At 41.7% G+C, this 25,836-nt stretch overlaps 1 protein-coding gene across 1 annotated transcript in view; it reads left to right on the plus strand.

The window, feature by feature from the left end:
- The window catches only part of LCLAT1 (lysocardiolipin acyltransferase 1), a 235,550-nt gene extending 210,135 nt beyond the window's left edge, over window positions 1-25,415 (plus strand). Inside the window, exons 8-9 of the mRNA XM_054979035.1 lie at window positions 25,197-25,258; window positions 25,377-25,415. Of these exons, the coding sequence (XP_054835010.1) occupies window positions 25,197-25,258; window positions 25,377-25,400 (86 nt within the window). The 3' untranslated portion in view covers window positions 25,401-25,415. The remainder of the gene's footprint in view (window positions 1-25,196; window positions 25,259-25,376) is intronic.
- The last annotated feature ends 421 nt before the right edge of the window (window positions 25,416-25,836 follow it).

The raw sequence follows: 25,836 nt of genomic DNA on the forward strand, positions 1-25,836 counted from the left end.
GGAATGCGGAGGTTTCTTTGAGATGCATTCTTTAAGTGCTTGGGATGGTCGGCACTTAGTTCCTTCTCCGGGGCGGCTCCTAAGATATGCAGAGCGGGGCGAGGGGCTCTCGCTGCGGACGTGGTGTGTCCGCTTCGCCGAAATGGCTTCCCAAAGCAGTCTTCTCCCTCTGGGTCTTCTGGGTGCCTGAGAACATGGATGCCGGCTGGGCATAGCTGGGGCTGGATAGCAGGCTGCCCGATAGCGAGGACAAGCTCGGCGACCGGCTCGCGGGAGGCTCCAGGCGGGAACTGACCAGGGAGCGCCTAGCCAGGCTCGCTGGAGGTTTCCCCGGCTGGCGCCCGGCTGCTAGCAGCGGCTTGGGCCCATATGAGGCAGGCTTCCATGGAGGCAGCGGGAACAACACTTTAAAACACAGTCCAAAGCAGGGAACAGGCACGGTCCGTGGCAGATGGCAAAGCAGGCACGGGGCACATTTGTAACACAGTCCAAACACACACTGGGAAGTCCAGATACAGGTCAGGGCAGGGCTGCCCAGAAAGAGAGTCCTTTAGTGCAGTTAGCCAAACATGGAGTCAGTAAACTACACAGTCTATTGCAGCAGCAAGGTAATTGACACGCAGGCAGGAAACTGACACGTGTATCAGAACACACGCGTGCAAAGCAGTCTTTGTGTAGCAGTGAAACAGTAATGCAGGAAACTTTAACACAGTTCATAGCAGGCTTCAAAGCAGGGGAGGGGGCCTACTTGGCAACATGGTAATAGAGGCACAAAAAAGCCACTTGTCTTTGTTGAATTGCACAGAAAGGAGAGACGTCGAAAAACGAGTCAACAGACCATATTGAACTGCTTCAATTGTATTGGTAATAGAGGCACAAAAAAGCCATGGGCAAAGAAAACAAAGGGAGAGCGCCCGGATTTCACGGCTGCTCTCAACAGCAATTAAGCAAGGACAAAAAAACAAAGGGAGAGTACTCAAATTTCTCGGCTACTCCCAAATAAATCGCCCAGACTTGGCGGCTGCTTTCAACAGGAATTAGGCAAGGAAACAAAAACAAGGGGAGAGCACTGGGGTTTTTCGGCTACTCCCGACGGGAAAATGGCAACGGGCTTGCCAGGCTATACTTTGTCCCGTTTCGCACAAAATTAAGCTTCTTCAGCAGCCAAAATCATAAATTCCTGAAAACACACAAAACACAATACTTTACATGGTGAGCCCTAATTAAACAGTAAGAATGTAACAACATCATGAAATTGTTTTGTGAAAGTATTTACCATTTCAACATGTACTTCTACATAACAAATAAAAGTTGCTGGCCGGCAGACAGGAAATAAACGTTTCTTCTCAGTTTCAAATTAGCTGTGGTTTCTTCCATCCATCTGCAAACCCTAGTACGTGGGTGTAACCTAAATAGAACGCCCAGCATACCTAGTAGAGACAGCCCCAACAAATTAAAGGGCACATAGCACCAATGCACAAAACTTAATGAAGAAATTGGACAAGAAACAAAAATCCAGCAAAGCCAGTGAAAAATCCCATTATACCAAAAATGGAGTGAAATCTATCTCCTGATTGAGACCACTGGGTGCCACAGTCCTGAGATTAAAAATCCATTTGGCTTCCAGACGAAGGAGAGTTTTACGATCTACATTGCTCCCTCTCATGTCTAAAACTTGGAGTACAGTGTAACAAAATTCTCGCTCATTTTTGTGATGTGCTACAAAATGTTCAGTGAGTGGTGCCTCAGTAGCAACATTCCTAATTTTCGACATGTGCTCTTGAATCCGGAGATTCACAGGTCGAATGGTGCTGCCAATGTAAAGCAGATCACAGGTACACCTGATGGCATAAACTACCCCTGAGGTACTACATGTGGAAAAACTTTTTGTGAACAACTTTTTCCCAGATACTGGATGATTAATAGCGTCCACATTTACAGAGAACTGACAAATGTTACAATGGCCACATTTAAAGTGGCCAACTGGTCTTTGGGTCATGGCAAAGGGCATGGTCTTCCTAAAATCAGAGTGCACCACTAAATCCTTTATACTCTTGGATTTCCGAAATCCAATGACAGGAGGTTGAGCACAACCAGTTATACTCTGAATAATATGCCAATTGCGTCTGACGATCTTAGCGATTGGCATGGCTAAGGGAGAATAGTCAATGGACCATGCCATGCTGCTGAGTCCTTTCTTTCCAGTGGAGGTTAATAAAGAACGCCTAGAAACCCTACTGGCTTTTAATCTGGCTCCTTTAATTACATTATGTGGATAACCCCTCTCAATAAATGCCCTCTATAGTCTAACCGCCTCTCTATCGTAATCTTGCCTATCAGTGGAGTTGCGTTTGATCCGCAAGAATTGACCAAAGGGTATGTTCCTGATCAGACTTATGTTGTGATGCGAAGAATAATACAAGTAAGCCCACCTGTCCATTGTTTTGAAACCCGCCGATAAGGGCGGGGGCGTTGTGGTGTTAAACACTGTTGACTATCTTAAAGAGGTAGAACGCCAGTTAAACAATGCTGATCATTATCTTCCTATTGAGAACGATCCACTTCCAGACATCCAAAGGCTAATTAAAGTAGTTTTGGATGAAGCCTTAGTGTTTGGGACCTTAACTGATACCCTTTACAAGGATCTTATAAATGAATCACCACACCCCCCCCGTTTTCTACGTGTTACCTAAAATTCATAAAAATAAGTTTCCACCCCCCGGGCGTCCTATCATCTCGGGTTCAAATTCTGTTCTGGAACCCTTGGCCTTTTATGTAGATTACATGTTGCAGCCGCTTGTCCAGCAAACGGCCTCTTATCTCAAAGACACCACTGAACTGATTAAATCTATTGAGCAGTTACAAATTCCAGCAGAGGCAGCCCTAGTTACGATGGATGTGGAATCATTGTACACGTCGATTCCACATGAGGGCGCCAGATCAGTGATTGAGAAGGTACTTCTAGCTAGAACCTCCGATACCCCCCCCCCACCAATTTTTTGTTACAACTGTTAGATATTATTTTGGAGAAAAACTACTTTCGATTTAGGGATCAATTTTTCTTCCAATGTAAGGGAGTCGCCATGGGGTGTCCCGCTGCCCCAAGCATTGCAGTATTATATATGGTAGACTTGGAGGAATCGTACCTTTTGAATTCAGGAGTGAATCCTTTTTATGAGGAAATTATTTACTACAGGAGATATATAGATGATGTGGCCATGATCCTGAGGGATAACACTTGCGTAGATGCCTTAGGTGAGTGGATGAACTCAGTAGACAATAACATCAAATTTACATGGCAATCTCACCAACACTGTATCAATTTTTTGGATGTTGTGATTTATAAGAACACAGCCCACACATTAGGTGTAAAACCATACAGAAAACCAACGGACAGGTGGGCTTACTTGTATTATTCTTCGCATCACAACATAAGTCTGATCAGGAACATACCCTTTGGTCAATTCTTGCGGATCAAACGCAACTCCACTGATAGGCAAGATTACGATAGAGAGGCGGTTAGACTACAGAGGGCATTTATTGAGAGGGGTTATCTACATAATGTAGTTAAAGGAGCCAGATTAAAAGCCAGTAGGGTTTCTAGGCGTTCTTTATTAACCTCCACTGGAAAGAAAGGACTCAGCAGCATAGCATGGTCCATTGACTATTCTCCCTTAGCCATGCCAATCGCTAAGATCGTCAGACGCAATTGGCATATTATTCAGAGTATAACTGGTTGTGCTCAACCTCCTGTCATTGGATTTCGGAAATCCAAGAGTATAAAGGATTTAGTGGTGCACTCTGATTTTAGGAAGACCATGCCCTTTGCCATGACCCAAAGACCAGTTGGCCACTTTAAATGTGGCCATTGTAACATTTGTCAGTTCTCTGTAAATGTGGACGCTATTAATCATCCAGTAACTGGGAAAAAGTTGTTCACAAAAAGTTTTTCCACATGTAGTACCTCAGGGGTAGTTTATGCCATCAGGTGTACCTGTGATCTGCTTTACATTGGCAGCACCATTCGATCTGTGAAGCTCCGGATTCAAGAGCACATGTCGAAAATTAGGAATGTTGCTACTGAGGCACCACTCACTGAACATTTTGTAGCACATCACAAAAATGAGCGAGAATTTTGTTACACTGTACTCCAAGTTTTAGACATGAGAGGGAGCAATGTAGATCGTAAAACTCTCCTTCGTCTGGAAGCCAAATGGATTTTTAATCTCAGGACTGTGGCACCCAGTGGTCTCAATCAGGAGATAGATTTCACTCCATTTTTGGTATAATGGGATTTTTCACTGGCTTTGCTGGATTTTTGTTTCTTGTCCAATTTCTTCATTAAGTTTTGTGCATTGGTGCTATGTGCCCTTTAATTTGTTGGGGCTGTCTCTACTAGGTATGCTGGGCGTTCTATTTAGGTTACACCCACGTACTAGGGTTTGCAGATGGATGGAAGAAACCACAGCTAATTTGAAACTGAGAAGAAACGTTTATTTCCTGTCTGCCGGCCAGCAACTTTTATTTGTTATGTAGAAGTACATGTTGAAATGGTAAATACTTTCACAAAACAATTTCATGATGTTGTTACATTCTTACTGTTTAATTAGGGCTCACCATGTAAAGTATTGTGTTTTGTGTGTTTTCAGGAATTTATGATTTTGGCTGCTGAAGAAGCTTAATTTTGTGCGAAACGGGACAAAGTATAGCCTGGCAAGCCCGTTGCCATTTTCCCGTCGGGAGTAGCCGAAAAACCCCAGTGCTCTCCCCTTGTTTTTGTTTCCTTGCCTAATTCCTGTTGAAAGCAGCCGCCAAGTCTGGGCGATTTATTTGGGAGTAGCCGAGAAATTTGAGTACTCTCCCTTTGTTTTTTTGTCCTTGCTTAATTGCTGTTGAGAGCAGCCGTGAAATCCGGGCGCTCTCCCTTTGTTTTCTTTGCCCATGGCTTTTTTGTGCCTCTATTACCAATACAATTGAAGCAGTTCAATATGGTCTGTTGACTCGTTTTTCGACGTCTCTCCTTTCTGTGCAATTCAACAAAGACAAGTGCACAGTATTACATCTGGGCCACAAAAATGAGAAGCACAAATACTGGATGGGGGATACACTTCTGGGCAGTAGTATATGTGAAAAGGATCTTGGGGTAAGAGTGGACTGTAAACTGAATATGAGCAGTCAGTGTGATGCGGTGGCAAAAAATTCGAACCTGGGTTGTATCAAAGGGGCCATAGCATCGAAATCGCAGGAGGTCATAGCCCCTCTCTATACTGCCTTGGTCAGGCCACACCTGGAGTATTGTGTGCAGTTCTGGAGGCCTCACTTCAAAAAGGATGTGGACAAAATCGAGAGGGTGCAGAGGAGAGCAACGAGGATGATCAGGGGTCTGGAGACTGAGCCCTACGAGGAAAGGCTGAGGGCCTTGGGAATGTTTAGTTTGGAGAAGAGGAGGTTGAGGGGGGACATGATTGCTCTCTTTAAATATTTGAAAGGCTGTCATTTGGAGGAGGGCAGAGAGCTGTTCCAGTTGGCAGCAGAGGGTAGGACGCGAAGCAATGGGCTAAAACTACATGCACAAAGGTACCGACTGGATATTAGGAAAAACTTTTTCACCGTCAGAGTAGTTCAAAAGTGGAATCAGCTGCCTAGGGAGGTGGTGAGCTCCCCCTCACTGGCAGTTTTCAAGATGAGGCTGGATGAATACTTGTCAGAGATGCTTTAGGCTGATCCTGCACTGGGCAGGGGGTTGGACTAAATGGTCTGTATGGCCCCTTCCAACTCTATGATTCTATGATTCTATTCTATGATCCCTAAATGGAAGGCCCTTGTGGCAATCAACCTTGAGGCAAACAAAGATGTGGCTTGTGCCATAGGGCTAGGTTGTTCCTTGGTAAGAAGTAAAAGATTTGCATTACAACTGCTTTTGTACTTGCATAGACTACTAATCAATTTTCTTGATCACCGGGGAAGAGGAACACATTCTATGAGGTCATCGTTGGCTCATTAAGGTGACCTACTTGTCAAGCATAGACTTTGGTCATGAAAACAGCAATTTAGAAAAGTTTTTCACCTCTTTGCATCTGTACATCCTTTGAATATCCTACAGAGGATACATTGCCTGCTTTATACACTTGAGCAGTCTCTGGCACCATAACACTTGAGTTGCAGGCAGACATCAAAGGCACGCAGAAACATCTCTCAGTGGTAAGTTTCAACACAACAAATATCTAACAATTTTTTTTCTTTTAATTATGTGCCTTTGAACAATTGGAAGTGACAGTGGCAGACAAGTTGTTGTTGGGATGAGCTAGTCTCTAGTAGTGTAACGGAGTACATCTGAATTTATTTGGAAGCTTCCAACAGCTCCCTGGTCACAACTGACAAACAGGACACGCGTTGAACCGACAGTTTAACCAGCATTCCTGATTACATGATTTTGTTTTTTTAAGATATATAACGCTGTTTTGAATAACAATCTACTTACTTCTGTGTGCACAATCAAACAAGTAGTATGGTCTACCTGTTCTAAACAAGTCTTCTGCCAACCAGATCTGAATTTAAAATGTTTTCTTTTTTTCTACCTCTGCCATGATAATTCAGCTAGAATATAAACTCACGATGAATCAGACGAGTGGTCTAGCATCCTGTTTCATACAAAGGCTTTATTGGGCAAGAGGGTATGATCTGCATTCCAGAGGCCATTGGGCTGTCTGGGAAGACAACTATATGAAGACAGATTTAGCATATTATGACTACAACAGTACAATCTTGATAGAGGAGGAGGAGCCTTCATGAGTAGCCAAGCACAGACAAGTGACAAAAAAAGGAAGGAGTACATTGTTTGTGTTCCATTCCCATCAGTAAACGACAGACAGAGGCTATTGCCTCTCCTGGCAATATAATGAGGCCTGCATCACACTTTGAGAACCACAGTTTATCTACACAAACACACTCCACCCCATTTATCCTCAGTATGGATCATTTGATTATTGTTTATGGTAATATATTATCTGATGTTTTATAATGCTGAATATATTTTCTGATTGGTCAAAGTTTTCAGGATACTGTGTTATTTGTGGGTAGATTATCAGTGCAGGAGTGGAGGGCTTGTAGAGACAATGAGGGGGAGGAGAGGAGAATCAAATCTTTTGCTTGGATTGACACAAAATGTCTTGAATCCTGAGGGTAAATCACCAAAGAGCAACGTGTAACTGAGTGATAATGTAAGTCATGTGGCTCCTTCTTTTCTTTCACTTGGATCCAGAACCTCTTTGGAAACAAGTACCACAGATTTCAATGGAACTTTATTTCTAACAAATATTATCTAATCAGGGGGACAGGCCATACCAGGTTTGAGTGCAACTACTGTGTGTGTGTCTGGGTCAGTTTGTGTATATTACTCTATCTAGATAAAGCAAGCTATAAGGAAAGACCTGAGTGAATATATGTCTGTGCGGATGAGATGAGAGTTAACTGTGTTAGTGAAGATCTGTGTGGAAAATTACTCTGTGTGACTGAGTCTGATACCTTTAAGAAGATATAATTATTTTTGAAACAACAAGCTTAAGAACTAGTCTGAAATCAAGACACTTACCAAAACTGCAACCATCACTCTTGTGTAATTATTAATAAATTCAACTTCTGTTTAAGGAGGAAAAAAATCCTGCTTTCACTTCACGACCACCCTCACGCAATGACCGTTCTGTCAAACTACCTATATTATCAGTTAAACCAAGAAAGTCTAAGGCGAAAGTTTTTGCTGGCAGCAAAACCCTTTTGAGGGAGTCAGAGAGGCAGCAATATATAAATCGCACACAAAAAAGGGAAATGTTCTCAACTTAAGCCTGGGTAAAGTAGAGAACACTTGAAGCTGTGTGTGAGTGAAAATAAAAAGAGTGTTGTTTGTGACCAGAGTTCTCCTTAGGTATAAGTTTAAGGTAATGCAAGGAGGAGCTGACTTAAAAGACCAAAGACAAAAGTTTAAAACAAACAGCAAATCTTTACAAAGGGGCTAGAAGTCATCTGTGTTGTTATTTTCAGCTCATTGATTCTATGAACCTATCCACTGCAATGCTATCCAAATGGATTTTGAACATAGCATTTATTTAGTGATCGATGCATAGTCAGGTACTCCTTTCAACACTTAGGAAGAGAGTGAGAACCCTATTGTATGTATCACTGAAGATGACAACAATATGAGTCTGGTGGCTACGTGCATGATGCAGCAGCAGCAGCTCCGTATCTCTCTGCAAATCTGCAGTTGGTAGGTCTGTGAGCTGTGTTTTTGACTTCAGGAGAACTGGCTGCTCACAAACAAAATGAGAAAGGGGCTCTGTGGAAGTGGCTGAGTCCCATTTAGGAACTCCATCCATAGTTGATTCGTAATAAAATATGGAAACTGAAGGTCCGTATCTCTGCACTTTTAAAATGAAATTTGCAGAAATTGGTTATTTTAAATTAAAAGAGACTTGTACAACAATCACTCAGATTTTGAACCGATTCAGAGGTATGCAGCATTAATTCTAGTGGGACTTTCTTATAAATAAATGTGCAGTGTAGTTACTGAAGCATTTTAGGCATCTAATAAGGGAACTACACAGTAGCACATCATCAACAAAAAGAGTGGGCATAACAGGCTCAAACACCATAAATTACTCAAAGACCAAGGTGATGGTCTTCGGAAACCAGAGACTCTCACTCGGTTGGTCAATAGATGGTGTTCCAATCGTCCAAACTCGAACCTTTAAATACCTGGAAATAACTTCTGGTGATACTCTTTCTTGGAAGGCTCATATAGAAACCATAAAAATATCAGCTCTCCATTCAATAGGGGCAATTTTAAAATTTTATCGTTACAGGAAAAAGTGGCAGAGTTATGACCTCACTGGTGTCAAAGTTAGGATAATGGGTGACAGGAAGACAGGCAGGGAAAAGAAACATAAGCAGAGTAACTGATGGTGTGCTGTAAGGAAGAACAAGCCAAGAGTCAGAACTAGAGATGGGCACGATCCGCATTACAATAGAAAAAAACCCACGATAATGGCGATCGCTCGATCGTGACCCGGCGGATCGTTATCATCCACAGCCAATGATCCAGTGATCGGGAGGGGCCTCGATCGGGGCAATCGGGCTCAGATCGGGGATCCAGACACTCAGGCGCCAGCAATCTATTCCCCTGGCAATGGAGCCAGGAGAATGCCTGAGCTCTGTTTGCCCTCCTTCTGTCACCCTGGAAACCTGAATGAAAGCCCAGCTTTCCTTGATCAGCAGGGCTTCCTTCCAACCACGGAGCAGTAAAGCAGTCACCAGTTGGGAGAAGACACCCAGGGGAGGGAGGGGGAAGGGGGTGTTCTGTAGCCATGGGCACTTCAATCTCATCCCTGCAAACCCTGATAGGCAGCTCTGATGGCCAAACACAGACCTCCTGCATTGCGGCCAGACCCCCCGCCACCTGAGGAGAGGTGGCTCATCGCCGCCTCCCCGTGCCTGCCAGACCCAGCGGCCGCCACCAGCACCCACCATTCATGTATTGCTGTGAATACCAGCGTGCTCCAGTTTGGCCTGGCGGGTGGGCACATGGGGGGTGCCACCAGTGAGCAGCCAGACCCCCCGCCCCCTGAGGGGAGGCAGCTCATCGCCGCCTCCTCGTGCCTGCCAGGCCTGGCCGCCGCCGCCACCACCCACCTTCCCACATAGCTGGGAATAGCAGCGCGCCCCACTTTGGCCTCCACGATCCATGGATCGGGAACGAGAGATGCTCGGTGCGGGTCGTTAAATCGGGATCGTTGCCAGCGCCGATCGATGATCAGCTTGATCGTTAATTTTTTTTGGATCGTGCCCATCTCTAGTCAGAACCATACAGAAATTCTTTCCACAACTGAGTAACTTCGCCTTCTACTCCTCTCAGCATGCACGCTAGTAACAAGTTCTTCAAAAAGGCAGCCCCCCCCAAACACATATGATTCTATAAGGACTTGTGACCCAGTAAATGGGGCTCTGTGTCCCACCGGAAGGTCAGTCCATGAAGCGAAGACCTCTCGTTTAAGCTCAGTGAATGATGCAAGATCACCCAGGGAGATTCATAAATGTGTAGGGGTTTGTAGGGGTTTGAACCCAGATTCTCCTCAGTCCTAGTCTAGTGCTCTATCTGCGGTACTACCTACCTTTCTTGCACTAGATCACTATTTTGGTAGAGCCAGTTTGTTGTAGTTGCATTGACTCTAATCTGGAGAACCGGGTTTGGTTCCCCACTCCTCCACTTGAAGCCAGCTGGGTGTCCTTGGGTCAGTCACAGCTCTCTGGAGCTCTCTCAGCCCCACCCACCTCACAAGGTGTTTTGTTGTGGGGATAATAATAACATACTTTGTAAACCACTCTGAGTGGGTGTGAAGTCATCCTGAAGGGCGGTATATAAATTGAATGTTGTTGTTGTTGTTAATGCAACACATTCAAAATGCTTGGAGCACTTAGGCATAGCTAAGTAATGCTGTGTAAAGCTAAGTATTATAATCGTTAAAGAATGAGGTATAAATTACACTCAGCAGTATTTAATGCTCAGTAGCTAGGTTTTCTACCAAGCTGTCATTCCATATAGTGATACCATGCAGCATGAAATAATTTCATAGTTTCATGCCCAACTTTATCAGGACAGCACCACTATAATGCTAGGTTAATGAACTCCAGTTTACCTCTGCAGTAAAGGCTTCTGACCTAGAACAAGGCTCCACTGAGTATATTATGCTGTTGGTTTTTGAAGTGTTTTCTAATTTTGTAGCCAGCCTTCGTGTATGTAATATGATGTTTCACTGTATTGTTTCCCAATCTTGTGTGCTTTATTGTCTGTATTAGTGTGTGATTCTCCAACTATGTGGGTTCTATTGTATTGTACTGTTCTTACCGCAGAGCTTTTAGTTGCAATCTGCCTTAAGGCTTAATGAGGAGGACAGAAGGAAGCAAAAATAAAGAAGGAAAAATAAAGAAGGAAGCAAAAGCACAAAATAAAGTTTTGCACATTCTCATTGCATCCTAAAATCTGTGTATAATTCACACATGAATAGGATATCAGGACTGTAGTGACCAGCCAATCCTTCTGATCCCTGTTTGTTGATGAGGTGCTCTCACACTGAGAGAGGCTATGTGCTTGCAGTGCAGAAACTGAGCAGAGCCATTGGCTACAAACCCCCCTTTCTCCATGCACTGATATTTACCCACATCTCTTCACATCTTTATAGTTACCTGCACAAGGAAGGTTGTTGAAACTTGGGCCAGTGATCTTTCCATGTATGCACATGGAAATTTAAAAATATGTATCGGGCTTGTATCTATTTTACTCTACACAATTGTATCTATTTTCCTTTGTACAAGGAAATATTTGTGTAGAATTTGTTTCCTGCAATAAAAGTCATGTTTAGTATTTCCTCTAGTTTCTGAGCTACTGTCAGCCTCTGAGACAAGCCCAAGATCACCAGACTGAAAATATGATAAACAGAGATCCTTCTTGCAGGCTTGGTTAAATGTGTATTAAAAATAACTCTCCTCTTACTCCCTAAAATGGAAGATCCTTTTTTCTCTTCAGAGATTAGATTAACAACACAATGTTTTGTCCAAATGCTCATTGGCAATTCCATGGATGAGCAGTCTGAAGGGGGGGGGGGAGGAGGAACAAAAACAGATTTGATGATGAAATCTGATTACTTCATATTTTGAATTCATCCTTATTTATATGTCATCCGAAATGAGGGGGCACATACCATGTGTGTGAGAACGAAAATAAAACTACCTATCTTTCTTTTGGAGTCAGGGTGAGTAAGTATTTATTTTTGTGTACTTGGAGTTTTAAATGTATACATCACCTTCCTGTTTTTCCTTTATTTACCTGCTGTTATCATCTTGGCACAGACATAAAACACCAACAATGCAATACTATGCACAGTTACTCTAGCTGAGGTCTATTGAAAGTGCTGAAGGCTTGCACTTTAATAAGGCAAAGACTTGCCTTCCCATCTTCTGTATATCCCTTTAAAGAAATCATTCACAAATACTGTGAAGTGATTCCACACTAGTAGAGCTTGCTTCCTGCTAGAAGAGAAGTGGGCTTGAAAAAAAAGGACCACCCTTTCCTCTGAATCATCTACCAAGAGTTTTCTAATGAGGAAGCCTCATCCAGTTTACCTTTGATTTCTCATTTTACCATAATGATACTTAACCCAGCTATCCTTAAACCAAGAACAAAAATATTTCACTGTATAAAGGGGAGTAAGTACAGCCTGTTACAGTGGTAACAACTAGACATGGGCACGAATGGAGGAAAAAAATCGAACACCCTGTTTGTCGTTCGGTGCCACCCACGAACAACGAACAACAAACATGGATGAACATGGACTGTTCCCGGACATGTTCATTGTTCGTTATCCATGGGGGCCAGAACCACCCCCAACCCTAGCCCCCTCCCCTCAAACTCACTTACCTGGCCCTTTAAAGATCCCTTTAAACTATCAGCTGGCAGGTGGCAGGCAGGGATAGTTTAAAGAGCTCTTTCCTGCCACATGCAAGGAGCAGGGCCCTTTAAACTTTCCACAAACTGACCTTCCCAATGTCCAATACCCACCAAATTTGCAGGGGACATAGTCCTCACTGTCCTCTGAAGACCCACCCCCCCCCAAGTTTCAGAGAGATTGCACCCCCGGAAAGGCATGATCCATGGGTCTCCTCGTTGGCTGTCATTTTCTCTTCACAGTGGCAAAAACGGGACTCTCTGCTGGAAGTACTTTGAAGGGTTAAAGCCAGAAGGAAAGCCAGGAGTTCAAACAGAGTTCAGTCCCTCTCTCCCTCCGGTTGCCAAGGGGATTGATTACAGCAGGCGCCAGACTATCTGGCTTGCTGAAGGGCTGCCAAAGGCAACAAACAAGGCTTTTAACAACCACCTGTTTGTTTAGGATGGGGCCTCACGAACAGCTTGCTCGTGAACAGCAGATTGGGCTGTTCATGGTTTTTTTCTGTTTGTAATGCTGTTCATGCCCATGTCTAGTAACAACCCAAAGCCACTGACATTCCAGATGAGATCATTTAAAGAATCAGTGCCCTGAAGGATTTCTCTTAAGAAATTTCAAACTCTGAAGGAACGAAAAATCTCTATAATACATGGTGCATCTGTGTTTCTCAATTTCTGAGGCCACCATTCCTCAAGTGCCTCTTCACTAAATTCAACATCATTTCAGTCACAAGGGCACAGAGCTGATGTTTGTGGGTAGCTATTCAAGATCATTGAGGCTGGCTTACACCAAATACTGAATGGCACTAAACTTGAAGCATGTACTGAGACAGAAGATCTTCTACAGCACAAGCTGATTAACAAAGGTGTGTGGAAAAGCAGACATGGAACTGGGCCAATGGGCATGTGGTTTGCTCCTGTTCCTTTAGCAGCAGCAGCAGCATTGACTGACACTTTTCATTGCACACCCTAAACTTGCTAATTTCTACAGTCAGCTACTTTTCAAAGGACATTGACAGGATTTGTTTGACCTTTGGCAACCCACTATATAACATAAGGTCTTCTGCCTCGTGGGGGGGTTGGCTTGCTTACATGTTTTCATCCTCTTCGGAGACCATGAATGAACTGCAGCCTGGTTCTCACATATGTGAAAGAAACCAGCGGGAGAGATGGAGGAAGAAATAACATCACATGATATACTGATTCACTTCTGGGTGAAAACCCAAACATGATGTCACCATCTCAGGTGGAGTTCTGGAATTTCCCCCAAAGCTCTATGGTATTACCATAGTGTCTGGTGGGGGGGGGGAGTGCATAGCTTTTGCACCCAGAAGTGACGTCGACAAGACATCATTTCTGTCCCTTGCCTGGCCTCCAAAGTTCCAAAGGTGCCAGTCAGTGGCCTGGCCACTCTATGTGCTGCATAGCCCCGTCACTCTCCTTGAAAACTGAACACATGAAGCTGCCATATACTGAGTCAGACTATTGATCCATGAAGAACAGCACTGTATATTCTGGCAGCAGCTCTCCAAGGTCTCAAGCAGAAGTTTTTCACATCATCTATTATACATCTGTTAGTGGACATGGGACCTTCTGCAAGTAAAGCAGATCTCTGTCACTGAGCTACAGTCCCTCCCCTCTTAATTAAAGGAATCCTCTCTATTTAAAGTTGCCATCTTCTGCCAGTAGGTGAAGGCATTTTTGCTTTGTTTGGCATTCCTTCAGTGATTCCTCCTTCTTGTCAAATGTTTTAATTGTTGTTATATGCTTTTGTATGTATTTTAGCTCTAGTATTAATTGTTTTAATTATGTGGTATGGTTGTTTTAATCATTTAAGATGTAGTTGTATTATGTGTTTTTATTTGTTAGACACCTTGATTGCCCTTATAAGGGCAGAAAAGAAGGGATGTAAATTTGGTTAAATAAATAAATATCTCCACCCACTCAGGTCATATCACAGCTGCAAGAGCAGAAGCAGAAAAAAGAGAGGCAGATGGGATGGTGCCTCGGTCATTAGTAAGATGAATTCATAGTGTATATGCCACATGTATGTACTGTTTAAACTTGATTCTTTTTTGTATCTGTGTTTAAAAAGCAGATCGTGGATTGTATCTCAAGGACCAGGGTTTCTCTAATGGAGCTTTTTTCTGGAAAGGTTAGAGATTGTTTCCATGATCATTGATACTTTGAATCTTATGCAGCTGAACATAAACCATAGATTAGCAGAAGGGAGGGCCCACAGTTCTGTGGTATTTGTTTGGAATGTAGAAGGTTCCAGGTTCAATCCACCGCATCTTCAGCTGAAAGGATATCAGGTAGCAGGTGATGTGAAAGACCACTACCTCAAACCCTGGAAAGTGACTGCCATTCTGAGTAGACAATGCTGACTTTGATGTACCAAGACACTTATTCAGTTTAAGGTGGCTTTATATGTTCATATCTCTGTCACAACAAATATGCCATTGTCTGCTGGGTGACCATCTCTCAAGAAAAAGAAGGTCAAGTCAAAGTCTTTTATTAGTTCAGGACTCTTTATATTGCATTCATTTTTCTCCTGTTTCTGATCTGCTATTTCAACAGGTAAACAAAGGAAGGAAATCACATGTAGTTTATGTTGTAATCAAGTTCTTAGAGTAGATGCCGCTACAAATCTGGGGCTCTTGCTTCATGTTCTAAAAGGGCAAATGTTTGGTACCATCCAGGTAGCTCAGCTTGAAAGGGGAATATAAGTTATCATAGGTCACCTGTGCTTGTTGAATTAAATAAACATGAGCTGAAAGTTCAGAAAGGTCTAAACTAATGTTCCTTCATTGCTAAAGTTGACCTATTAGGGAGAGCAGTCTTTAAAGCCCAAGCTGCTGTGGAGCATAGAAGGTATTTCCTAAGAAAATAAACAAAAACTGCATCAATCTAAATCTATTGAAACTGATGGAGTTAGAATGGCATAACTCTACTTAGGACTGCACTCTGGTTGCCAGCTTTTAAAGTGGTCCTAGCTATCTCTCTAATAACAGTCTGATCTCCCACAATTATCAAGTGATATTTAACTTCATGCCATGAAAACCTTCAGTTGAGGGTAAATTTACACTGTGATTTATACAACCATGAGTTTCATACAAAGATTTCAAACTTTACATCGTCTGAAGCTTATGAGAAATGTAAGCTGTCCCTGTGATTGCCTTTTCAATGAATGTATGCAGTACCCACTGCAGGCCTAGTGCTCAGGAAAAATGTCTTTCTAGACAGTGAGTGTGACATCCCTGGATGGTTTCAAGATTTTTTTCCAAATCTTTTCCCATTATTTATGGAAGATCTGTTTGCCTAAGATAAACTTATAATATGACTGAGTCAGTCAGTAATCTGACGAGAGATCCCTCTTGGCCACATTGAAAAGCCCCAAAGCATCAACTGGGTTTTGAGGCTAAGCATTCCTTATGCACAGACAGGTGTACTTGGTCTAATCCTGCAAACAAACACACAAAACGAGTGAAGGCTTTGCTGTTGACTTCAGTGAATATAGGATACTTCTCACCGTAGCAACGGAGGGGAAACAAAGAATTAAAAATAGCTTTTCTGAAGACTGAATATTTCTTGGGAAGTGTAATTTATTTGGAGGAATGATATTTTCTTTTCTTGGCAGAGTTCTCTGGATACATTTTTAATGTTTGTGCTCCTATTCTCTTCATGGATAACTTTGTCATCACAGTGGTGCCTGCCTGCCCCCCCTCCCCGCTCCCCGTCCTTTCTTCTCCCTCTCCACCCTCTGCTTTCACTCTTTCCTTGCATGAAATTGCAAAGCCCATCTTCGACTCTGTAATGCCTACTGAAATTGCTTTTTATTTTTATACACCAAGATACAAAAGATCCACCTTTATCACTCGCCTGCAGCTTCATGTCTCCTAATTAAGCAATGACAAGTTGTCAAGCATGCATGACAGGCCTGTGAAGTCACAGGAAGTGGCCTTCTAATGCATGCACAGCTGGCCGTGGTTATATTCTCTAGCAGAATGGGGATAGGACGAAAAGGCCTCATCCATTATTGGTTGTCAGTCTTGAGCAGACAACTGCAATCCTGCCTCTTTCCAATAAAAGAAACCAAGTTGAAAGATTTGGGAAAGAGACATTATTTTTAACCTTCAGATCCCATGACAACTGGTAGCATTTGTCCTATGCTAAAGAAAGAGGGGTTTAAAAGGCATGCAATCTTATTTTCTATTTCTAGACTTTATTCATGTAATCCTTGTTTTTAATTTTGTAGTTTACATGCAGATTTAGCTTGATTCTTATTTTCCAAACCAAAAAGCATTCTTTGTTATTGCTCCTTGAATCAAATTCTGAAGAAAAGTGCACTTTACAAAGAGGAGGGAGGAGAATTTTTGAACACAAAAATTATATATAAGGTATTCCCTTTTTTTGGTATGGCAATCTATATATACTTGTGCATCCATGGCTCTGTGACTATCACAAGAATATGTTTTTGTTAATGTGGTGGTACATTTGGATGATCTGTTGATCACAGAGAAACTATAAGATCCTTTCAATGGCTCTGTACATCATTTCACTCTAACAAATTAGGTTCAGCTATGCAAACACTTCCTGCCAGTTATTGGTTGAAGATTTACTCCATTGTCACATCAATTCATACAACATGGAATCATGATGATGAGCCACTAGTGTGATTTCAGTTTTGGAAGGTTGAAATTAGTTGCAAGGATCTTAAGTAGACATGAGCACAAACAGAAAAAAACCACGATCATGGTGTTCGTTGTTCGTTGCCATCCATGAACAATGAACATCAACGAACATGACCTGTTCACGAACATGTTCATTGTTCGTTGTTCATGGGGGCCAGCAGGCTCTCCTCCAGCCATCAAGTTCCCTACCACACCACTCCCAGAAACCCTACCTGAGCAGGCACCAGGAAAGGTACCAATAATAAATAATAGCTTGGCCCCAGAGCCTGGCAGCAGCCCTGGAACTTGAAGGGGTAGATCTCTACCACACCACTCCCAGAAACCTTACCTAAGCAGGCAGCAGGAAAGGTACCAGTAATAAATAATAGCTTGACCCAGAGCCTGGCAGCAGCTCTGGAACTTGAAGAGGTAGATCCCTAACCCACCACACACAAAGAAAATTCAAGCTCCAATGCACTCTCCCTGTCTCCTGGTGGCCAGGAGTTTGTTTTCCATACGTATCCATATGTTCATATAGCCATATGTACATAAATGTATATACACCCATATGTACATAACCCTTTGTCAGCCAGGACTGGAAAAAAGCAGTGCCTGTCAGTTGCCTGATAGCTTTGTGCTATTGCCACCAAGTTGGCATAGAGGGTGATACTAGAGGGTTTCATCCCTCTGGCATGTCCACCCAGTGTGGAACTTCAGTTTTGGCCAGTTATGCCATTAATCAGTGGGATAGGCTAATATTTGGGGCTGTTATTTATTTATTTTATGTATTGAAGAACATTTATATGTGCCTTGCCACCTAATTTAAGGTCTCCAACAAGACAAACATTAAAACATTAAAATATTTCAGACATTAAAAAGCATGTAAAATATAAGTACAGGGAGCAGGGTTAATAAGAGTTAGTGAAGGAATGCCAATGAAACAAAAAGTCCTCACCTGCTTGTGGAAGACAACGAAATCTCCCTGGGGAGTGAGTTCCAAAATTTCAGCACCATGCTCAAGAAGGACCTTCCTTGCATTGCCACCTAAGTTGACCAGGGCACCCAAAGCAGGGCCTCTGAAGAAGACCAGTGTGGTGGTGTAGGTTGATATGGGGGGTATACAGTCTTTTGGGTATGCTGGTCTCAAGTCAATAAATAACAGTACCTTGAATTGTGCCCAGAACCAGCTTGGGAGCCAGTATAGCTGGAACAAAACTGAGTGATATGTTCCATATGACCACTCCAGTCAACACTTTGGCCACAGCATTCTGTACCAACAGAAGCTTCTGGACAGTCTTCGAGGGCAATACCACATATAGTGCATTGCAGTAATCAAGATGTTATCAGGGTCTGCACCACAGTGGCAAGCTCTTTCCTGCCCAGGAACAGCTGCAACTGGCTCACCAGCCCGAGCTGAGGAAAGGCCCCCCTGGCCACTGCTGCAACCTGCTTAGAACAGGTCCAGTAGCACCCCCAAGCTACAAAGCTGCCTCTTTAAGTGGAGTGCAGCCCCATCCAGAACAGGACATATTCCAGTTCTTGGGTCCAATCCTCCTCCCGCCCTGCCCACGAGTAGCACCTTTTTATTAGGATTATGTTTCAGCTTTTTAGCTCTTATCCATCCTCAAACTGCATCCAGATACCTGTGTGCTGTTTCCACGGTCTCCCTGGGATCTGTTGTAGGAGTGAAATGGTACTGAGTGGCAACTGCATATTGGTTGCAACTCATGCTCAGATTCCAGATGACCTCTGCCAGAGGCTTCATGTAGATGTTAAAAAGCATGGGACCTTATGGGATCCCATAGGCCAGAGACCAGGGAGCTGAACAGCAGTCCCCTAGCACCACCCTTTGAAACCTAAATTCAAGGCAGAACTGAAAACACTGGAGACCAGTGCCTCTCAGTCCGAAGCCAGAAAGACACTCTAGAAGGGTGCCGTGATCAATGGTATCAAAGGCTACTATCTATCTCCCAGCAGTTATGTTCTGGGGACTTCTGAGGTGAAGTGGGATGGCTAAAGTTTAGAGGTTATTGTTCATATCTGTGATAATCTGTGGCACGGGGCATAACTGAACTGCGGTGGTGCAAGTGGCAGGAAGATATGGCATGGAGAGGGTGGTGTTAGATTTATGGAGACAATAGTAGAGACAAGTGACAAGTACCCTAATGCAAAGAAAAGGGGGGTCCATTATTACCACTGGGAATTCCTACATCTGAGACTCAAACCCATTTCCAGTGCAGTTTGGTAGAACAAAATTGTGCCAGCTGCCTGAAACATTGGCATGATTGCAAAGAAGTCCAACAAAAGTTATTCATTGACTTATTTATTCCATTTATATTCCCCTTTCTCACTTCAACTCAAGGTGGATTATGCAATTTAATGCAATCAATTAAAGCATTAGTACAAACAATAAACAATGCAAGAAACCCGGATTACAAACTTATTCTAGCACACTGAACAGTATACTACATACAGTTTAAAGGATGTGGTCCCCAAATCTGGTTTTAAAAAGGCTTCTCACTTTCTTAAATCTGGTGACGCTTCAGTCTATGGCAACCCTAATGACGAAGGATCCTGTCATGCCATCCTCAATGCCACCTTTTCTATGGAGTACTGACTGCCAGTAGCAGTGCCTATAGGTGATTAATGAATGCCGCACATATTAAGTCAGTCTCATGAGGCACACGGCTTGTTATATCTATCTAGATTCCAATAGTGTTTTTTTGGAAGTCAGTTCAGCTTTGGAAGTGGCTGTGGTTGCTTTGAAACTCTCATTGCCTGTGTTTTCATCTGCATCTTTATGCTCCTTCTCTGTAAAACAGAATGTTACAAAACACCATTAAGTCTTTGGTGCTCTCTTGGAGAGGAAACTGGTCATTCCTGAGTCTGACCACTCACTCAGCACAGAGAAAATGAAACAGTCTGCACTGTAGTCCTTTAGCAAAAGGAATAAAATAAAACCTTGGGTAATTCTAGACAAGTCATAAATGTGTTCCCCACCTACATCTGTTCCCATCCCCTATGAAGGATAGCTTGAATGATTGAATGTTAAAATTGACGGATCAAAGTAGGGAATGTACTAAATCCAATTGAAAGAGATGAAAATAGCATTATGCATAATTTGATGCGGCTAGAGATCACAGGAGAAAATGAATGTAGAAAAATAGGACCTCTCCTCTCCCCCTGTCCCCGGACCTGTATTAAAGTGTGCTTGGCTTATTATAAAGTAGAAAATTATTGATTTTGTTTGAATGATTGGGCCACCCATATTAAATATAATCTCAGTAATGTAATCTTAATAGTTACTTTAAATGTCAAGTTCATTTGGCTGTATTTGCTTGCCAGGAAGGCATGAAGTTAATGAAAACTAAGGAGTCTTTCTTTAACAATAATGGTGACCCCGACCTCTCTGAAAGCCTGAGGATGTCACCACATGGCAATCTGGGAGGATACAGATGTGTATTCAGTCCAGCTCTGCAGTCATCATATGACCGGGAATTCACCCTGCATGTCCACACTGCAGGTAGTGATGCTTGTAGGACCAGCAGCAGACATAACTTGATTTGCACTTGGGAATTGTCATAAAAAGAAAAAGCAGAGTGAAGGAGATACTTGCTTCTTGAGATACCTGCTATGACCTGTTCCTTGCTAAACCATGGCCACAACAAATGAAATGGCAGAAGATCTGTGATTAGATCTTCCCAGGTTTTTTAAAATGAACATTGAAACTCTAGGATTCCCTCCTCCACTAAATTGAACCTGTGCTGCAGCATGTGAGAAGATCTTCCCACAGGCTGTTTTAACCTTAGAAGGAAAAGGATGGACACCCAGTCATTGACTCCCCTTTCGTGCCCTATCCTCAACTAACAATAGCCAGGGGAGGATCACTTTCAATTGGCAAAACCATGTAGGGTAGGGAGGGGTGCACCCCTTCAGCCCCTGTCAACCGATGCCTGACATTTTTTAAAAATTGGAAATATGAATCTTCCAGCATCTTGGCAGTTTGGCACTCAGACACCTGCACTGTCCGCCTTGCTTTTCTTTGGATTTAACACACATGTATCAAACCAGCAAACAAACTGCCATCTGAAGGACCTGCAACTCCCTTCCTACCATGGTGCAACTTGATAATCTTCTGTCAAATTGTAGCTCAAAGTCCACCTCTTCCATGAAGCCCTCCCACCCTTAATCCTCATTCCCTCTTAACATTAGAACAAAGTACATATGATTGCATTTGCTCTCATACATCTGTTTAAACCTTTTGTTCTCCCTCTCTTTCCTCTTCTGCCATCTGCTCACCATTTTACAAACTCTTTGGAAGAGGTACCTGTCTTTTGTTGATATGCTTCTGAAACAAGTACCATGTATGTGAGTAGTACCATAGTAGTAGTAGTAGTAGTAGTAGTAGTAGTAGTAGTAGTAGTAGTAGTAGTAGTAGTAGTAGTAGTAGTGGTAGTAGTAGTAGAAAAAAGAAGAAGAAGAAGAAGAAGAAGAAGAAGGCTTTGTCTTCCAAAATCTCACACTTTGAGGAGTGGGGATATTTTCTTGGGGCACCAAATTAAAACATTGTAGATATGTAATTAGACACCAGCAACTGCAGATTATTCATTTCCCCATCCAGACCCATTCAAACCCAACCTTCTATATTTTAGCACTTTGTGTTTAGACGTCCTTTCAGCAAGCAGTGATTAGGTGCTTGATTCTAGTAATTATATTAGTTGTATTCTGGTGTATTTTGTACTGACACATTGGTTTACTTCTGCTATGCTACCATGAACCATTAGGTTGGTAGTTTTTTAAAAAAAGATTCAACAGAAAGCTTTGGATGAGGGGAAAATGGAGAGCTGACATCTCCAGCAAGACGGAGAGGCATCACAACTCATTACTGGCGAATGGGAGTGACTCTAGCTGGGAACTTTAGCTGGATCAAAGGACAGATTGTGAGTTTTCCCATACGTATTCCCAAGACTGATCTTGGGGTGCGGATTCATTGCAGAGGTGGAGGTCGCTGCAGTTTAATTCCTGAGCCAAGAAGCTGGAATCCCAGGAATCTATCTGTACTTGGAGCTGTGTATGAAGCCTATTAAAAGACATTTAAGCTTATCCACCCCTCATTTCTTTAAGATTTATGGGAATAATTACTTAAAGGATGAAGAAAGATTTTCTCTGAGATAAAAATGCAACTCCTTTGGTGAGAGAACTCTTTCCCCTGGGATTACAACTAGAATATAAAAATGTTCTTGATTTAAGGACATAAGAACTCTAGTAAAGAATTTAAAGTTTTTGAGATGAAATGGATAACAAACTTTTACAGATTTATCATCTCTAATCTTATTTCTGAAGAAAGTGCATTTGTGATAAACTTGCATGGAGATAGATCAAGATGGGTAGCTGTGTTAGTCTGTCTGTAGCAGATAAAAAGAGCAAGAGTTCAGTCTTCTGGACTCTTCTTTATATCTGAAGAAGTGAGCTATGACTTACAAAAGCTCATACCTTACCACAAGTTTTGTTAATCTTATAAGTGCTACTGGACTCTTGCTCCTTTCTACTATAATAAACTTGCTATATATAAAGTGCAGACATAAGAGAGAAGATGGTTATAGCTGAGGTAGTTTAACATATCTGTCTTTGGAAATTTGGTCTTTGGTGGGGGATTGGAATGGAGTGATTACCCCCCAAATAGATAGGAGTTCTGAGAAACACATTAAATTGCTCTGGGATAGATACCAAAAAAAATTTGATCTGATGAATAATTTGGGTTTGGTCAATCTGTGGAGACAGAAAAATGGTAATGCAAGAGAGTATACATATTTTCCAGAAAGGCATAGATCCTTCTCAAAAATATATATGATTTTGACATCAAAAGACCTAGCCACCAAGTTTTCTAAAGTAGGCATTCTACCCAAGACTCTTTCAGATCACAACCCTGTGTCTATGATTTAGAAGAGGAAAGTGGGTACTTTTAGATGGTGATTAAATTAAGGTTTGTTACAAAATGAAAATAATTGTTGAAGACTAAGTAAATTAAAATAATTTTTTGAACTTAATTAAGTGTATGGACCTGAGAGTGGTTTGGGATGCAAGTAAATCTTTTATTAGAGATTATTTAATACAGTACAACACTCAATTTAAGAGAAAGAACCAGAAGAAAAAACAAAATATCGTGGATGAGATAAAAAGTAAAGAAGAATTAAAGAAATCTCCAGGAAATATAAACATTTTGCAACAAATTAAGATTTTACAGCAACAACTATTGATGTTAATCTTAAAAGAAATGGAATCAAAATTGAAATATGTGAAACAAAGAACTTTTGAATTTGCAAATAAATCAGGGAAATGGTTGGCGTGTGTACATTGAGAAAGGAGAGAAAAAAGATAATGATATTGAAAACAGAAGAGGAAGACACTGTATTGTCAGATACCTTAGCTATGCAAAAACATTTCCTCAGTACTGTTGTAACTTGTATAAAAGTTGTGATATATCAATGGGGGGAAAAAGATGAATATATTAGATAGCGGAGTTTACCTTGAATTCAAAAAAACAAAGACAAATCATGAAAGGACCTATAACAATAAGAGAAGCGGTGGATGCTATAAAAAACGTTTAAGCCAAGGAAGGCTCCAGGACCTAATGGCCTTCCAGGTAGCTACTATAAGTGATTTGAGGATGAACTTTTACAACCTTTACAAAATAAGATGAATTCTATATTGGAGGGAGGTAAGATGCCAGAGAGGTGGGAAGAGTACAATAAGTACAATACTTATGCCAAAAGATTCTCAAGACAGACACTGACAAGAAATTACAGGCCAATATCACTATTAAACACTGATTACAAGTTGTTTGCAATGGTATTAGCTAGAAGACTTAAAACAATCATTATTCATGAAGACCAAAGTGGATTTTTATCTAAAAGGCAGTTGAGGGACAATGCTAGAAGAGTATTGGACATTTTGAAATATTTGGGAAAATGCAATGAAAAACAAGATGTTTTGGTAGAAAGCTTTTGACAATTTAAATGGGAAATTTTTGTTTACAGTCTTGGAGGATATGGATTTTGGAGAAAAAAAGTGGCTGAAACTGATTTCTCTATTTCAGACAGCACAAATAATGTAAATGAAGAGCTGACTAAACACATTGTAAATGAACAGCTGACTAACAAAGAGATACACGGCAAGGTTGCCTACTGTCACCCTTGTTGTTTTTATACTTGTTCTTGAAGTTCTGAATAGAGATATAAGAAAAGATGGAAGAATTGGATGCCTAGAGGTTAAAAAGGAGACTAATAAGTAAAGAGCCTTTACTAATGATTTGAGGTTGGTCTTGGAGGACCCATTAAAGGGAACTGAAACATTAATGGTTAAATTGAAAGTATTTGGTGCAGTAGAGGGCTTTACAGTGCAATCCTATGGAGAGTTACTCCAGTCTAAGCCCATTGCAGTCAATGGCCTTAGACTGGAGTAACTCTCCATAGGATTGCACTGTTAATGTCAATAAGCAGAAGACTAAAATGTTAACAAAAATATGAAAACTCAGGATCAAATGAAACTGGAAAACAAAACAGGTGTCATGTATGCCTGTACCCATTCAACCATGCCAAGTTTAATTCTGATTTTGAAGCTTTGTCTAATTATTATAAATATAGTCTTAAGGTGACTTGACTTCCTTTTGTTAGTGCTCTAACTGTTTCTCAGGCTTCCACAGGTGGTTATCTGCTGGACTCCAATGTTTATGACCTTGCATTTCCTCTCAGACTATGATATGTCTTTCATCCTATAACAAATCGTGATAGCACAAATATGTAAAATGTTCTCACCAAGAAAGAGCGGCAAAGGATTATTTGGAATTGGGAGGGGGAGGAAAATCAGGGTAGAAATTAAATGTATTTTTCCCATGTCATTCCTGTCAAGCTTCTGCTCGAGCTGCTTAGATGCTTGCCTTGCTCCTAAGTAGACCTATGAACCTGAATATGGAAAAGATCTGATTTCTGAATAAAAGTCATTTAACCAAGGACCTGTGTCTTGCTATAATGTTCCAGAGATCTGTCTGCCATATCCTGTCATCCAGAGCCTGACAACAGGGTTCAAAATTGACAAAAAGGTAAAATATTTGGGTATTATTTTGACCAAATATGTGAGATAAAATTCAGTTACCCCTTCTGAGAAGAATAGCTACAATTAAAATGAATGTTTTACCTAGAATGTTTTTTTTATTTCAGACAATTCCAGTTTTGACAAATTGAGGCACCATTGAAACAATGGCAGAAAGATGTATCTTGTTTTATATGGCAAAGGAAAAGCCAAGGGTTAAATTTAGAGTTTTGCAGGATGCAAAGCAAAGAGGAGGATTGTATTTACCGGATTTGAAACTATGTTTTGTTGCCAACTGTTTTGTATGGATGAAAGAATGGATCTTATTTAAAAACAGAAGATTATTGGATTTAGAAGGACATGAAAAGATTTGGATAGCATGGTTATTTATGGTATGATAAAGCTAAGGTTAATGCAGAATTTAATAACCATTCTGTTAGGCATGCTATTCTGTGAATATGAAATAGGTAGAAATTTAGGCTCTGTCTGAATATACTCCTGTGGCTATTGCCACAAGAAGCTAATTTTAGAAGGAAAATTATGACTCCATTTAAATGGTTCAGGGCTCCGTTGGGACCGGAATGCGCC

This window comes from Eublepharis macularius, chromosome 1 (genome assembly GCF_028583425.1).
Source record: "Eublepharis macularius isolate TG4126 chromosome 1, MPM_Emac_v1.0, whole genome shotgun sequence".
NCBI classification, from domain to species: domain Eukaryota; kingdom Metazoa; phylum Chordata; class Lepidosauria; order Squamata; family Eublepharidae; genus Eublepharis; species Eublepharis macularius.